Source organism: Equus przewalskii, chromosome 25 (assembly GCF_037783145.1).
Source record: "Equus przewalskii isolate Varuska chromosome 25, EquPr2, whole genome shotgun sequence".
Classification (NCBI taxonomy): Eukaryota; Metazoa; Chordata; class Mammalia; order Perissodactyla; family Equidae; genus Equus; species Equus przewalskii.
The window spans coordinates 34,396,688-34,411,684 of NC_091855.1; the positions used below are offsets into that span (position 1 = coordinate 34,396,688).

Consider the following 14,997-nt stretch of genomic DNA (forward strand, 5'->3'; position numbering starts at 1 on the left):
AGTTACATCAATTCTTGAGTTCAAACTCTTTCCCATATAAGAATAAATGAAGAACAACAAAGCTACAATATTTTTTACAACTATTTTAGGTAAAATCTATGAAGAAGTGAGTCAGAGAGTTAACATCAATCTTTGAAAATTCACATACAATTTGACGATTTTATGCAGACTGGTAATAACATCTTGCTGGTAAGCAAAAGCTTTTAAACCAATAATAGAGATTCTGGAATTTAAATGTGAGTCAAACAATTGCAATTAAGATAAAAGATAACGGACACATACCACTAATCCACTGAGAGTAAGGAAAGAAACTACAAAAGCAAAGAAGTTCCTGCAGGATTGGCAAGTGAGCAAGTGTCATGTTGTCTAATACAAATTTCTAAGAATTTTTAAATAAGGTAATCCAGAACCAACACTGACCTTCTAAATAATACCACAACCGCTGTTAAAATTGATGTTTTCTAGGAATTCAAATCTAATATAATTCAGTTAGTAGCATAAAGAGTTAAAACATTAAACTGAACCTGAAACAGAATAAAGTAAGTTGAATATCTAAAACCTTAAGAAATTTGATTTAAATACTTGCTGTTCCCTCCTTGACAAGGAACAAGTCAGCAGAACTGACAAAACGATCTTACAGTCTTTAAAGCTGAAAAGCTCAGAAAAAGACTTAAGAGCCTGATTGCTCAGAAATTCCACCTATTTATATTGAAGCAAAAAGTGTGACAAGAGTTAATTTTGGTGGCAACATTGAATTTTATGACACTGAAGAATTTTACTATACCCAACTTAAATTTTATCCTGTATTCTCTTTGTTAACCAACTTTATTAAATGCATAGAAAAGTAAAAGGAAAGAATTCAAATAAAAACTCCCTACTAACCTGCCCCACAAAGTGTCTTCTTCTCACGGAGCTTCGACTATAAAGCTTAATGAGAAAAATAATTTCTTTTTCATTCTGTATAAGCGGAAAGATCATAGTCTCTCCCCACTTTACTCTTCCATTAGAGGCCTTCAGCAAGCGTGTCTTCTTCTTATAAATCAACTCTCCTGAGCTAAACATTGCCACCTTCACAAAAAAACCTAAAATGCAAGAAATTTGGATATATAAAATTTTATTTAAAATGCTATATAAAGATACATATCTATATGTCTATTGGAAAAATATAAATAAGCCACTTTTAAAGATCTGAGGAGCTACTGCCGTAACAGAAAAGTTCTCTAGTAAACTTTCTAATTTTCATCACACTTTGCAAATAGCTACCGTAAGCTCAATGAATTTAACCTCCCTCTAACCTGAATGCCACTGAAGACTGGAATTGCAGGCGTGAGTAACAAAGGAGCACACGTTGAAAACGACTGCACAAGTGGGAGGTGCCAGCTCCTTGCACAGCTAGAGGAATTTATTTCACAATTTTATATGGGGAAAATTCTTTGCTTGAGACTCCAGAAGTCAAACATACGCCCACTAGAGAAAATCTATTCTTTAAATAAATCTGAGATGCAGAGCTTCCAGTAACGGTACGCTAGCCTGTACAAACTCACCTTGCCATAGGTAAAAATGGTAAACTCTGGGAAAAACTTTAAAAGCAACTGTTTGAGACACTAAAGATTGACCAAAAGCAGGAAGAAATTGGAGGAGTCAAATCCTAAAAGATGGGAACTGTATTGGGTAAAATTTAGGTTTACGTGGCTTTTCACCTAAGCATACTCCGGAGTCTGACTGATACACAGTGCTTACAACTCAAGCAGAAAGTGCAGTCTGACAGACTTGAGTAGTTATAGGGCAGCAAGAAAGCGAGGAGGGAATTTCCAGAAAGGAGGGAGATGCAAAGTGAGGACTGAACTGACCGTCAGATTTATAAAATGGAGGTCATCGGTAATCCTGACTGGCAGTTTTGATGAAAATAAAAGGGAGACACCTGTTAATGTAATAAATTGCATCTGTAGACTTCTACTGTTGTCCTTGTTTCTTAGACTTAACCCTAGGTAGTCCTGGTAATCTATTCTTTTAATGTCAAGTTGGATTCTATTTGCTTATTTTTTATTTTTTGATTTTCCATCTATCTACGTACGTGATGGTAGCTACAGCTACTTTTTGTGTGTGCTATCTTTTCTGTTTTGACATCAAAAATATGCTAACCTCATAAAGTTACTTTTTCCTACTTTTTTTTTCATGCTCTGGAACAGCTTATCCAGAATAAGGAATTATATGTTCCTTGAAAGTTTGGCAGAATCTGCCAGTAGAATCATCTTGGTCTGGTGCTTTTCTTAGAGGCAGGTCTTTAACTACTTTTACATGGTTATTGTGTTATTCAGATTTTCTCCCTCTTCTGGAGTGAATTTCAACAATTTTTTACTTAGAAAATCATTTATTTTATATAGCTGTTCAAATGAATTGGTATAGTTATAAACGGTATTGTCTTATTTATTACTGAATCTCTTCTGAATTTGAAATTATATCATCTTTCTTGTTCATGTTTTCTTTATTTTTCGCTTGATCTGACCTCCTACAGGTTGGTCTATTTTAACGATCTTTTCAAACGAAAAGCTTTTGGTTTTATTGATTATGTCTTTTGTTGTTGACTCCATATTCATCAACTTCAACTTTAGCTTTAATTGCCTACTTCTACTTTCCTGTGTGTTTGCTGTTTTTCTAGTTTCCTGAATTGAATGCTGAGTGGCATTTATTTTCAGTTTTTATAGCTACAGTGGACATCCACTGCTTTTGCCTGCCTCCAGATATTTCCTCTTCTTCTAATAGGAAAAAAGAGCACTCTTACCCGACGCTTAGCCCTTGAGGCAGGACTGACCTCAAACCTCCAGCCCGAGGGGCAGCCGCATGAACCTCCAGCCCAAGGGGCAGCCGCATGAACCAGGCCTAGACAACTCAAGTATCAGAACCCTTGGTTGTACCCAAAGATGCAGGGAGGGAAAAGTGTTTCAAGGTTTGTGTTTGATATTTTTGTTTTTTTTGAAATTAAGTTTCTAGTTAGCAGAGTATCCAACAAAGAACACAGACCTGGAGAGAGGATAAATTATCTAGGCTGGTGACATATCTGACAGTCCGCTGGACACTCAACCTGTGTTAACAAATGAGCTAAACAAGGAACAGCATCAAATGCAGAGCTCACAATTGGATAAGAGTCAAGAGACCAGCGGATTAAGGAAGACACACTGGCTAAAATTTGAAATCCAATAGAGTAATTTTAACTTAAAAGTAAGTATTTAAGTCAAATAACAAAAGTAACTAAGATTTTAATCTCCATTGTAAGAAATGTAGGAAAAAACTATCTTTCACTAATATTTTCTGAAAATTTCACTTTGAGTCACTGCTATACTTACTCGAAGTCAGAGGTGTTGATGAGCTTGGGAGGTATTGTGCCTCAAGAATCTGTAACTGAATTCTGCTATTTACTGCTTGAAAGCAAGTCCCCAATTCAAGCTCTGCGTGGCAAACCTGCATATCAAAAAAGCGTCATTTGGTAATTAAGAACAAAGTTTTGGGATATTTCAAAAATTCAAAACTAAAGAGCTAAGGTTAGAGATTTGGAACAGGCTGCTTTTTATTGACACTCAAAGCTGTATGTTTTAAGAGAAGGTTAAGATAAATGTCATGGATTCTGTAAATATGAGGTTTTCACTTTCATGATTTCTGAAAATACAAGTTACACCTACATACCGATCCTTCGAAATCAGGGAGACCAAAAGACAATTCAAACTAAAAACAAATTAAATGTCTGAGCAGTTTTACTAGAGAAAATGTCAGCGAAATAAACACCCAAAGAGCACGCTTTCGAAAGACTTAAATGTAGCCATTTGAATTATTTTTTGAAGAACATATGAAATACAATAAAAAACGTTAGACATGAGAATCATCATTTTTTCTAATTGTAGAAATCAGAGTAGGTGCTACCAAAATCAGAAGACAAAGGATTACTAGAATCGACAGATTTGTGGATTCAGAGCTGAATTACCATGCTGAATGGAAGCAAAGCCAAAGAGGAGAGGTGGCAGGAAGGAAGCTAGTGAAAGTGACGAGGCAGGAAACAACAAGGAAATGGGCAAAGAAAACCTGAGGCAACAAGAAAATGAAGGAGACGCAGACAGGAGGAAAAGGTAAAATGTGCTCTTCAGTACTGCTGACTCAGAGCAGAAGAAAGTTGGGAATTTGTCTGTGAAACAGAACACAAGCCAACCCACGTATGTGGATTCCAAGGTCCCTGGAGTGAAAAATAAAAGAAAGAAACATAAAGTCGTCCAAACACAAAAACATCACCATTCACGTGTTGAAAAGAATAAGAATGGGGAAAAAGCAAGAACACAATTTAACGGTCTCGCTTAGGGCTCAGCACACACTTCCGTCTTTGCTCGTACTGATGCCAACAGAGCTACTAACCAGCTGAAGGACACTTCATTTGGTTTCAGATTTCATAATTGCCCAGTATTCTCCAATAATTGGCTCACGGCTCATTGAAAAAGAACCTTTCTATGTATATACCATTGACTGAATCTTGGGCATTTTCTTAAAACATCATTCTGTGTTTTAAAATTGGTCATGCCATAAGAAATCAAGAGAGAGACAGTAAAAAGAGAATCACCTAAAAGGACAGACTCAACTGTTGAGGTTACACTCCTCCTTGAAAAGTCTAAAATGATGACAGAAGTTGTCTATTTTGCCAACAAATGCTGAATTTACTGCTTTTGCTTTAATCAGAAAGAGAATGGATTAATATATCTTTTCACATGAACTCATTCAGTAGCCACATGTAAAATAAAACCTTTGCTGATGAAAAAAAAGTCCTTGGCATTTTAAAAAATACAGTACTGTTTACAAAACACAAAGGAAATCATGGATACAAATTTTTCATTATAGTTTTCTACCCACAATGTAATAACACATAAAAACACTTAATGGTGGCAAAATTTCTCTTAGTGTTACATACTTCTAGAGTTCACTCTCATAAAACAGAGCAGCATTTGGTAACAGGTTTACCATTTCTTACTTGCCAAGGTGATTTCACAAATTCAATTTATGTTCCAGGATATTAATCCAGATCATGAAAAACTATTCAAAGTGGGTTTCAATCTCATAATAACCGCAAAATTAAAATTCCAATCAATTGGCTGGTATATATTAAGTGCATTTTTAATGAGCACAAAACTATGGAAGATACATGATCTCTATTCCTGAATAATGTATTATTTTTTAAAGAAAAGAAAACTTTATTAGCCTTCCTGGAATTGTCGAAAGTGAAATGTTAAGCACAACCAGAGAAAACCACGATCTGGTGATGTTTGAGAATAGTTTTTTAGCGGGGGCAACACATGGCAGAGTTCAGAGAGCTGGTCTGGAGTCAGGATGCTTCCTTCCAAATCCTGGCTCCTCAGCTACCGGCTCTATGAACTCAGGCAAGCACTTCAGTGTCCTGGTCTCCACAACAGGGACAACAAGGGCAGCAGCTCATAAGTTTGGTGTGAGCATTTCATCACTTAGGACCAATTCAGCCGCATGGTGAGTCTCCACGAATGTCAGCGATTTGTTCAGGCAAATCTTGTCTCCTCCACATTATTCAACAGAGAAATCTGGGTTCTCAAATGAACATGTGACTATTTGTCAAGGTCAAGAAATCTGTCCTGAAGAAGTTGTTAGCTCTACATGAAAGTTGTGCTGTTCGGGGTGAAAGCTGTCAGAGTAGAGGATGGGTATGTAAGTCTGGCTCTTTCAACGTCACAACTAGAATGCCAATTGTCCTCCTCAACACAGGAAACAAAGCATGCTAATCTTGCTTTAGCCAGTAACAGGAAACATTCACGCTCAGTAACATAAAGTCACTGGTCCAGTATAGCCCAAAAGCTCTTCTTTCGGGCATCAATCTTTGTATCCCTAGCATCTGGCATACAAACAGATAGACGAATGTTTACAAGACCTCCCATATATGAAATACAATTTGGTAGAAACTTAGCCATAATCACTCACTCAATTCCCCTACGCAGGTAAGATTACAATGTTTTAATTCCCCAGAAATTACCTTTGCTGAGTTTTCTTCTGATAGACTCTACTAGTAGTCTTTAAAGTTTTAATATCTGAATTATCCGTTTGAATAATATATTTGTGCCTTCTGTAAAATATGGTTGCAGATGAATGTCTACTAAGCGAGTTTCAAAGATGCAAGCGATAAACTCCCCTCACAGTTACAAATCTGCTATATTTTAACAGAAAATAACAACAATCTAATTTAGCATGCTTTCACTCATCATGTATCTTTCATACCTACCTACATACAAACATTCAATGCCAAGAATATGACAGCCCCTTATTAAGAGCACAGCAAAAGAGGAAGAAAACACATGAAAGCTTGACCCTAGTTTTGTTTTGTTTAAAACAAGTAATTTAAATAATTCTAAATTGCGATAAATGCTATAAAGAAAATATACTGGGGTTGGAGACAGAAAATAACGGACAAGAAATAACGATCAAGAAATTTCAACTCTTCTTGATCAATTATAGTATTTCTTTGTTTTTTATTGGTTTTTATTTTTTAACCCCTAATTTCCCCTCTACTTCAGTGGTTCTCAAGCCAGGCTATACATTGGAATCATTGGGGGAGCTTTTGAAAACTACAGGTGCCCCTGCCCCCGCCCCAAAATCCTGATGTAAATGGTGTAGGTGTGGGCATTTTTCTAAAGCTCCCCAGGTGACTCTAACGTGTAGCCAGAGTTAAGAATCACTTCAAGTCACCTTAAATTTTTTTGAAAGTAGATAAAATATAAATCCTATATAAATTTAAAATCACATGTAGGTTTGACCTTATAAAAAGCTTATGACTGATTTCTATAAATGTTATCCCGGCATAGAAACTATATAATTAAATTATTAGGGATTTCTGAACAATTTAAAGACAACCTTCAGCCGGCTTGTTAAGAGGAGCAAATATGAGGTCTCAAAAACCAGTCAGCACTAGAGATAATCAAGTTCTCTACCAAAAACTCCAGCCGTAGGAACCTCCACTCTACTCCATTTACGGACAGATACGTAGCTTACTCAGGATTAAAACAACTTTCCTATCTACTTCAGTACAATCTCTGATTGAGGCTGGACTTTATGGTTCTTTCTTGCTTTTCCTAAGTTATCAGCTACTAAAAAAACTAAAAGAAAACAATTAATTAATAATTTGGAATTATTCATACTTCAGGGCTGTTTTCCCCTGAAGTATGAAACATTAATAAAAAATGTACTAGAAGAAGGTAACCCTAAGGTTATTTCCCAATGGAGAAAGAAAAGGGGCTCTGTTACCCTTTTATCAATTATTTTAAAAATATTATTAAACAATAAGATGATGATTATTATTGCTTCTTGAGAGCCTTCCTAATATACTCTAGAGGGTCAAGTTACACTCCAACAAACAAAAACTCATCCACTAAATAATCCTAAAAGGATGAAGTACTTTTAACATTACACCCTATTATCACTTACAGAAATTTTTGAAAGTGGTGTTATATCCAGAGAGTAATCTGTCTCCTGTGTGCTCAGACTTCTGAGTGACAGTGAGCATTCTCCGATTGTCTTCTTCCTGGGAGTCTGGGTTTGAATCTTAAATACAAGCTTCACAGTTTGCAGACTTTGGAGTTTAATAGCAAATACAAAAGTTTCCATAAAGTCAATAGTCTAAAAAAAAAAAAAGAAAATATAAAATCTATTTTAAAAGGACTGAAAAAAAGGGTGATATGCCAAAACAAAATAAACAAAAATAATATTTTATAATCTAGGAAAAGTAGATTGAATTTTTTACAACAACAAAAAATATTTTTCAATGTAAATGAAAATGAGAATGGCCATGAATTGTTTTTCCAGAATTTATCTTGGATACTGCCTTTCTTAATTTCACAAATCGTCCTTTTAGTCAGGAATTCAGGTCAATATTAACACCAAGTCCACCAGAATATCTTTTCCCTTTTGGAAAATTAGGTCGTTTTCCATCTCTGGTTCTGGAGTATCCTTCCTGCTATTCACAATTCTTCAACAGTCAGTAAGAGTGGTTCAAGAATCTCATGCGAGCTCTCTCAGTACACAAAATCTAACTTGTTCACATTAAGAGACTTGAATTCTTTCTTTAAAGGAGCTAACATTCTTCACATCTATCTGAGGCTTCAATTTCTCTTTCGGTGATGTTTGTTCCACCTTTTCTAATCTCAAAATCAACCTCCTTAATAGAGAAGACAAAGGAAAATACGAGTTTAAAATTCTACCTTCTCTTATAAGCATCCACCCCAAGCAACAAGTCAGTGTTTTCCATGCTCAGAATATTTTCAAATGTTCTTTTTATTACTTTTAACGCTTTTAAAACCTTGGCTTACCATAGGCTAACATCTTCTTGACACTAGACAGTTCTTTGCTATATACTTCCTTCTTTCCATCTTTAGTGCATCGTTTCGAAAATAAGTTTTTGCATGTTGAAAAGGCAAGATATCTGGGCAACTATATCAATATTTTAGACATTGTGCCCAAATTGTCACTTTTATTGCAATGGTTTTATATGTCTCTGTAGTCAGAATTGTGCTTTGGAGAGCTCCCCAACCACCTAAGCTATCGTTTTCTTTCAGAGTCTCAGGCCATAGGATCACACCAATAACACGTATACATAAAATGTTTAACTTTGAAACTCAGCTGCCATGAGCATACAAACGAAGCAAGCGTACTGGTTTACTTCACATTTTGCCACAATAGGGGTCTCCCAAACCACTTAATAAATAATAATAAATTTTAAAAGTAAGATTCTATGCAAGTTTTAATGTGAGAACATTTTTTCCTAACTTTTCCCAGATTAACTAAGTTTTACTTGAAAATCAAAAAGTGAAATTGTTTAATTCAGAAAGTATTCATCTCTGAGTGTCAGGATTATAACCAGAGTTAAGATTTATTTCCATCTAGACTTTCTATTATGCAGATTTTGGTAAAGTGAGATCCTAAGAAATATACATCAATTTTGATTACTGCCTTTCCACTTATTAAGAACATTTTGCCATGTCCTTAAAAACTCTTCCTAAACATTATTTCTCATGGCTGCCTAGTATTCCATCACATGGTGTCATGGTTTGAATTCTGTCCCCTCTAAAAGGATATGTGAAGTCCTAACCCCTAGAAACTCAGACTGTGACCTTATTTGGAAATAGGGTCACTGAAGATGTAATTGGTGAAGTTAAGGTGAGGTTACACTGGAGCAGACACACCCCTAATTCAATGTGACTGGTGTCCGTATAAGAAGACGGCCATGTGAAGACACAGACACAAGGGAGAAGGCCACGTGAAGATGGAAGCTGAGATGAGAATGAAGCCAAGGAACGCCAAGGACTGCCGGCCATCACCAGAAACTAGGAGAAAGGCACGAACAGATTCTCCCTCAGAGAAGGAACCAAGACTGCTGACACCTTGATTTCAGACTTCCTCCAAAACTGTGAGAGGGAAATTTCTATTGTTCTAAGTCCCTCAGTTTGTGGTACTTTGTTATAAAAATCCTAGGAAACAATATACACGGTATACCATGAGGCTTCTCAACCATTCCCCTGTATGAGGCATTTAGATCGTTTCCAACTTTTCTGCTATGAACAGAACTGCCAAGAACTTCACATATATATATATATTTGCATTTTAGTTTATTTCCACGGAACAGATTCCAAGTAGAATTGCTACACTAAAAAGTATAAATATTTAGGGACCCACTCGGTGGTGTAGTGGTTAAGTTCAGGTGCTCTGCTTAGGCAGCCTGGGTTTCACGGGTTCAGATCCCAGGCACAGACCCAGCACTGCTCATCAAGCCATGCTGTGGCAGCAACGCACACAAAGTAGAGGAAGACTGGCACAGATGTTAGCTCAGGGCTGCTCTTCCTCAGCAAAAAAAAAAAGTGTAAATATTTTAAGATTTTGATGAGAATTGTCAAAATAATTTTCAAGAAGTTATATGTTCTAGAGTACTTGCAAAATTTCTCCTAATTTTAATAAGCAAAAAAAGGAAAACTGAAAGAAAAGAAAGTGAAAGCAATATGTAATTTAAATTTGTATTTCTATGATTACTAGTAAACTTTTTGCATGTTTATTAGTAATTTGAATTACCTTATTTTTTTTTCTTTCTGCTTTTTCTCCCCAAATTCCCCCAGTACATAGTTGTATATTATAGTTGTGGGTCCTTCTAGTTGTGGCCCATGGACACCGCCTCAGCATGGCCTCACAAGTGGTGCCATGTCCACACCCAGGATCCAAACCAACAAAACCCTGGGCCGCCTCAACGGAGCGCGCGAACTTAACCACTCGGCCACAGGGTGGGCCCCATGAATTGGCTTATTTTTAAATGATATGTTCTTGCAGGAGATACCCTTCATATGCATGGAAAAACACTAACTTTTCAACCCACATTAGAAGACAGAAATGAAGATATATTTAAGTTAACGTGAAATCTAGAATCTATAAAACCGATTTCGGGATTATTAGTCTTCCAGTTACAATAACTGCAAGCATTTAGAAGAAATTAATTGCAATCATGCAATTATTTCTCAAAGTCAAAGTGGGGTGGGGGAGAGAGGATGAAAACATACACATTATTTTCTTTCATATAAGAAAAGTAGTTTTCTTAGATATTATTCATTTTCTATATATTTATAGTGATTAAGATTTTCTTTTTAAATGTATCTTAATATTGGACAATGAACTATCAAATGTTTTTGAGGCTCAAAATTGTCTTTAAAAAGCAAAGGATACATACTTGTAGTTTCCCAAAAATAAACCACTTTCTTATTCCAATTCTTTACATGAGTTAAAGTGACAAATATGAGAAAAACATAAAAAGAAATTCAATCACGGCCACTTACATTGGAGCCTTCCTTGGCTGAAGATTTGAAATGCACTGGTTTGGGCAGTGTTAGCGTTCCTTTTATAGAAATAGTAGGAGTGTCTCCATAACTAGAGGGCCAAGTTAAATCTCTGCACTAAAAAAATTAAAAATACAGTTTGAATTTCACAAAGGATGCTGACAATACAAATATTTGATGTATTTCTTGAGTTGATGTTAGATACAAACTATAAAAGTAAATTTTAGTCTGCTGAGAGCTCTTGTTTCATCTACATTGAAATAATTTAACATTTAATGTTTTAGATATCACATCAATTTCTTTCTTGAGGTTAAAAAACAAACCTCCTTCCATCATACCTACCGATTTATTTCCTTTAGATTCTTTATTAAATACTATTTTCTGCAAAATACTAAAGAACCTTAAATTCCAAAGAAGGTACTGGCCCATGCTCCACAAGAGAGCGACAGTAGATGCCTATAATTTCTAAATATTCAATTTTGTAAGAAAAGGCGGTATTAACTAATGAACTTACCTGTAAAACCGTGATCCAGATCTGCTCTACTGAAGAATTATAAAATACTTTCACGTTCAATCTCCCGAACTCTCTTTCGTCTCCTGACAGAGTAATTGTATCTGAATTGTGAAAGAACAAAGACGTCTGAATTGCTATGCAATCCTTCTAACCCGATTAAGCTTTGAGATGATCCAATTTTAAGAGCATAATTAAAAATGCTACAATTATTTTTTAAAGTTGCCAATTTAAAAAGACAAAAATCACACTTCAATGTTTCTGTTGAAGTCCTAGGGAAAAGGTATAAAAAGTACCTGGCTTAAAAACTTAACCCAATTATAGCCTGAGGGATTGAAGTTAAAACTAAGAAAAACTTTTCCAAACAACACTGATATGGCCTGAATACTGAATGCTTTAAGAAGTCCCTTCACTAATATATGTCAAAAAATATATCTATATTTAACTGCCTCACTTTTTTTAACGATGCATTGCCTAAACACTAAAAAATGGATCATCTGATCTGTGTATTCACAGGCAGATAACACTGCCAACATAGGTATAATCATCTAGAGGTTTTTTACCTTATCATATTTACTTTCAAATTACTATTGGGTAGAAATAATTCCCTTAGGAATATAAAGATAGGACACTTTCTTCCTTACCCAGGCTTCGGTTACTCCCCTGAGAATTCTTCCTTGACGAACAACTACTGGGCACGCTGGAGAACGAATCATCTCTCTAGAAATAAAGTTCTTCTTTAGTTGGAAATCGCATATCAAGTTTTAAGGATTGTGAAATTTATGCCCCAATACCCTCCCAGTAACAAACCGCATGCGAATCATTCTGACAGTGTTACTGATCAGAATCTCCCACTTTTAGATAAGGGAGAGGAAAGAGGCCTTTTGTGTGGTTATCAGGAAAATCTTAAATATCTTAATATGGGAAAGGCTTTGCTGTTCTTGGTTTGGTCCTGTAATAAGGAGGAAGAGATTACTGCTTATGTTTCATACTTGAAAGTACTAATACAAATCAGAATATATTTAGAAGTGCCCTGTTACCTAAGAACCTGGAAAGCAGCAGTGACCAAAGCATGGTCCCTGCAGTCCGGGAGTATCAGCATCACCTGGAAACCAGTTAGAACTACAAATTCTGGCCCCGATGCAGGGATACTGACTGAATCGAAAGCTCTGGGGGTGAGGCCTGGCAATCCGTATTTTAACTCCAAACAATTCTGACGCATGTTCAAGAACTGGTGCTATAAAGAATTAAGTCTGCAAAACATTAACTCAAGTGAGGATAATTAAGGATTATTTAGAATACACTTCCATTTTAATAAGATATATGTATAGACATTCAGACGGGAAAAAATCCACAAGTATACATAACAATATTTTCATAGTGCTTTTACTCCCAGTTATAGAAATATAGGTGATTTGTCCTTTTACTTTGCTTAAGTCTACTTTCTAATTTTTAAATAATTATCACAGTTTACTTGTATTAAAAAAAGAAACTTTTTTTAAATATCAAAAAATTCTCAATTCTATCTCAAAAATAGGAGGACACTGTGTTAACATTAATGAATAACTAAAGTCCTACAGCTCAATAGAAATACTAACCAGGTAGTTATGATCAATAAAGAAAGTTAATTAAGCACTTGTAACTACACTATTTTAAATGACAACTGCCTCAAGATTGCCTGAGAGCACCAACGGAGAGACGCAGGAGTCATAAAGAAAAAAAAAGAAAAACTACTGCCTTCCAGTACCCAACTGAGAGCTTCCTAAAATAATGCACGTGGGTAACGCCAAGAGTTTCTTCTTCAGATAGTAGAATAGATACGTCTACAAAAAATATACAACGTGTTGTTCCTAATTCACACGTTTCTGAATTTTTAGCTTGAAAATAAATTATCACATATAATTAAATTGATATAAATAATTTACCTGGATGAATCTCTGAGATGAACTTGTAAGATCAAACATAGACTTGCTCAGCCCAGGGGAGCCAGGAAGTTTGGTGGTCCTTAAATCACAAACTACAAAGGGACATAAGAAAATTACTATTTTTATAGTAAAAAGGAAGAAACACTGGAATTCCACTTAATTATAATGGACTAAATCTCTATAGCAATATATCATGAATACAGTATACAAATCTATTTAAGAGGGGAAGCCTTCTAATGAAGCTAAAAAAATTGTTTTTCAATTATTTTACTTTTATTTGAACCAGAAACCAACATAAATCAAACACCACATTTTCACATCCACATCAAACAGCATGCAGGGAAAATTCATTCTTTTTCGTTACATGACTCAATTCTTCATCCCAGAAAAATAATCTAAGAGGACGTAAGTCCTCTGTGCTGAATGCAACTCAACTGTTTAGTGAAACTTATTACATTAAAAAAATCAAATCTGAATACCATGTGCTCCTGTATTTTGAGTTTCCCTTCTACACTGTAAGATCCTTCAAGAATAGAACTCCGTATGCTAATTGTGTATTCTAGCATAGTGCTGAAATAAATAAATATTTAAATAAATACTTCAGCTTGATTTTCAGTACCTCATCCTGAATTTGGTAGTCGACATAACTATATATATCAAAAACCCGAAAAACAGTGAGAATTCTATGAATCAGATGCATACAAGATAGACTATAACTGACACCGTCTCAAATAGGAAACTAAGAAAGTTCTAAAATCATTATGGCATTTTCTATTTTCTTTGTTTATATTTCTAATCATATCATGAGTTTCCAAACTCATCATTTTAACTGAATAGGGCAAAAAAGAAAAAAGCTAGTAAATATCTGTTGCAGACTTTATGAATGTATAGATGACATATAAAATATACACAAAATAATCTGAAAACAAAACTTCTTTTAAAAAAGGACAGTTAAAATGGAATTTGGAACTACCAACACATATAACTCAGTATTCTTTCAATTTTTGTCTTGGATATAATACCTTGGACAAGTCGTGACATTTATCACATCACTTCTGAAGTCTGCTCTTCTCTTATTTTTAAATTGTTTTTCATAACATGAATCATTTCTTCCGGGGCCTCAGATTTAATTTGACTTCTCCATTTGTTAAAGAGAAACACAAGAGGAGGAAAACAAAAAAAATTTCATACCTGATCCATACAATCTCGTCGCTTCCGAACGAGGAGGAAAGCGCCGACTCAGATCAGGTGAAACGTGCTGATACATATAGAATGGGTTATAGACATCATAGCTGGGGACATGCTGGGATGAACCGGAAAGTTCCACCTTCCGATCTCCAAAAGATGCTCTGGCAGATCCTGAAAGCAAGTGTTTCTAAAGTTTTACAACATCCTCTTCTTGGAGTTATTAGCCAACAGCTGATGCACCCAAAGCAAAGGAAAAGAATTTTGTCTCGAGTAACACTATATCACATGCCTTTGCATCTAAAAAAAATGAGCACACATTTACTGAGTTCTAACTGTGTGGAGTATTCTGCCAGGGATCAGCCATGCACTCTGCTTCAAGAAAGCCTGGTAAATTTTTGGTATTTTTCTTTGCCTCAAAGACAATTCTGTATTCTGTGATTTAAGCTTCCTTTTATTATTCCACTTACACAAATAACATCTTTAAGTAAAAATATTATCTTTTTTTTGGAGA

General features: G+C 35.3%; 1 protein-coding gene across 3 annotated transcripts in view; it reads right to left on the reverse strand.

Moving 5' to 3' along the window:
• TC2N (tandem C2 domains, nuclear) overlaps positions 1-14,997 on the reverse strand; it is a 42,584-nt gene that overhangs the window by 4,999 nt on the left and 22,588 nt on the right. For all 3 annotated transcript variants that reach the window (XM_070594472.1, XM_070594473.1, XM_070594474.1), the window contains exons 4-11: positions 14,490-14,657; positions 13,299-13,390; positions 12,018-12,093; positions 11,377-11,477; positions 10,863-10,979; positions 7,477-7,668; positions 3,345-3,459; positions 883-1,082 (exon numbers count right to left, since the gene is read on the reverse strand). In XM_070594472.1, coding sequence (XP_070450573.1) covers positions 883-1,082; positions 3,345-3,459; positions 7,477-7,668; positions 10,863-10,979; positions 11,377-11,477; positions 12,018-12,093; positions 13,299-13,390; positions 14,490-14,657 — 1,061 coding nt within the window. The remainder of the gene's footprint in view (positions 1-882; positions 1,083-3,344; positions 3,460-7,476; positions 7,669-10,862; positions 10,980-11,376; positions 11,478-12,017; positions 12,094-13,298; positions 13,391-14,489; positions 14,658-14,997) is intronic.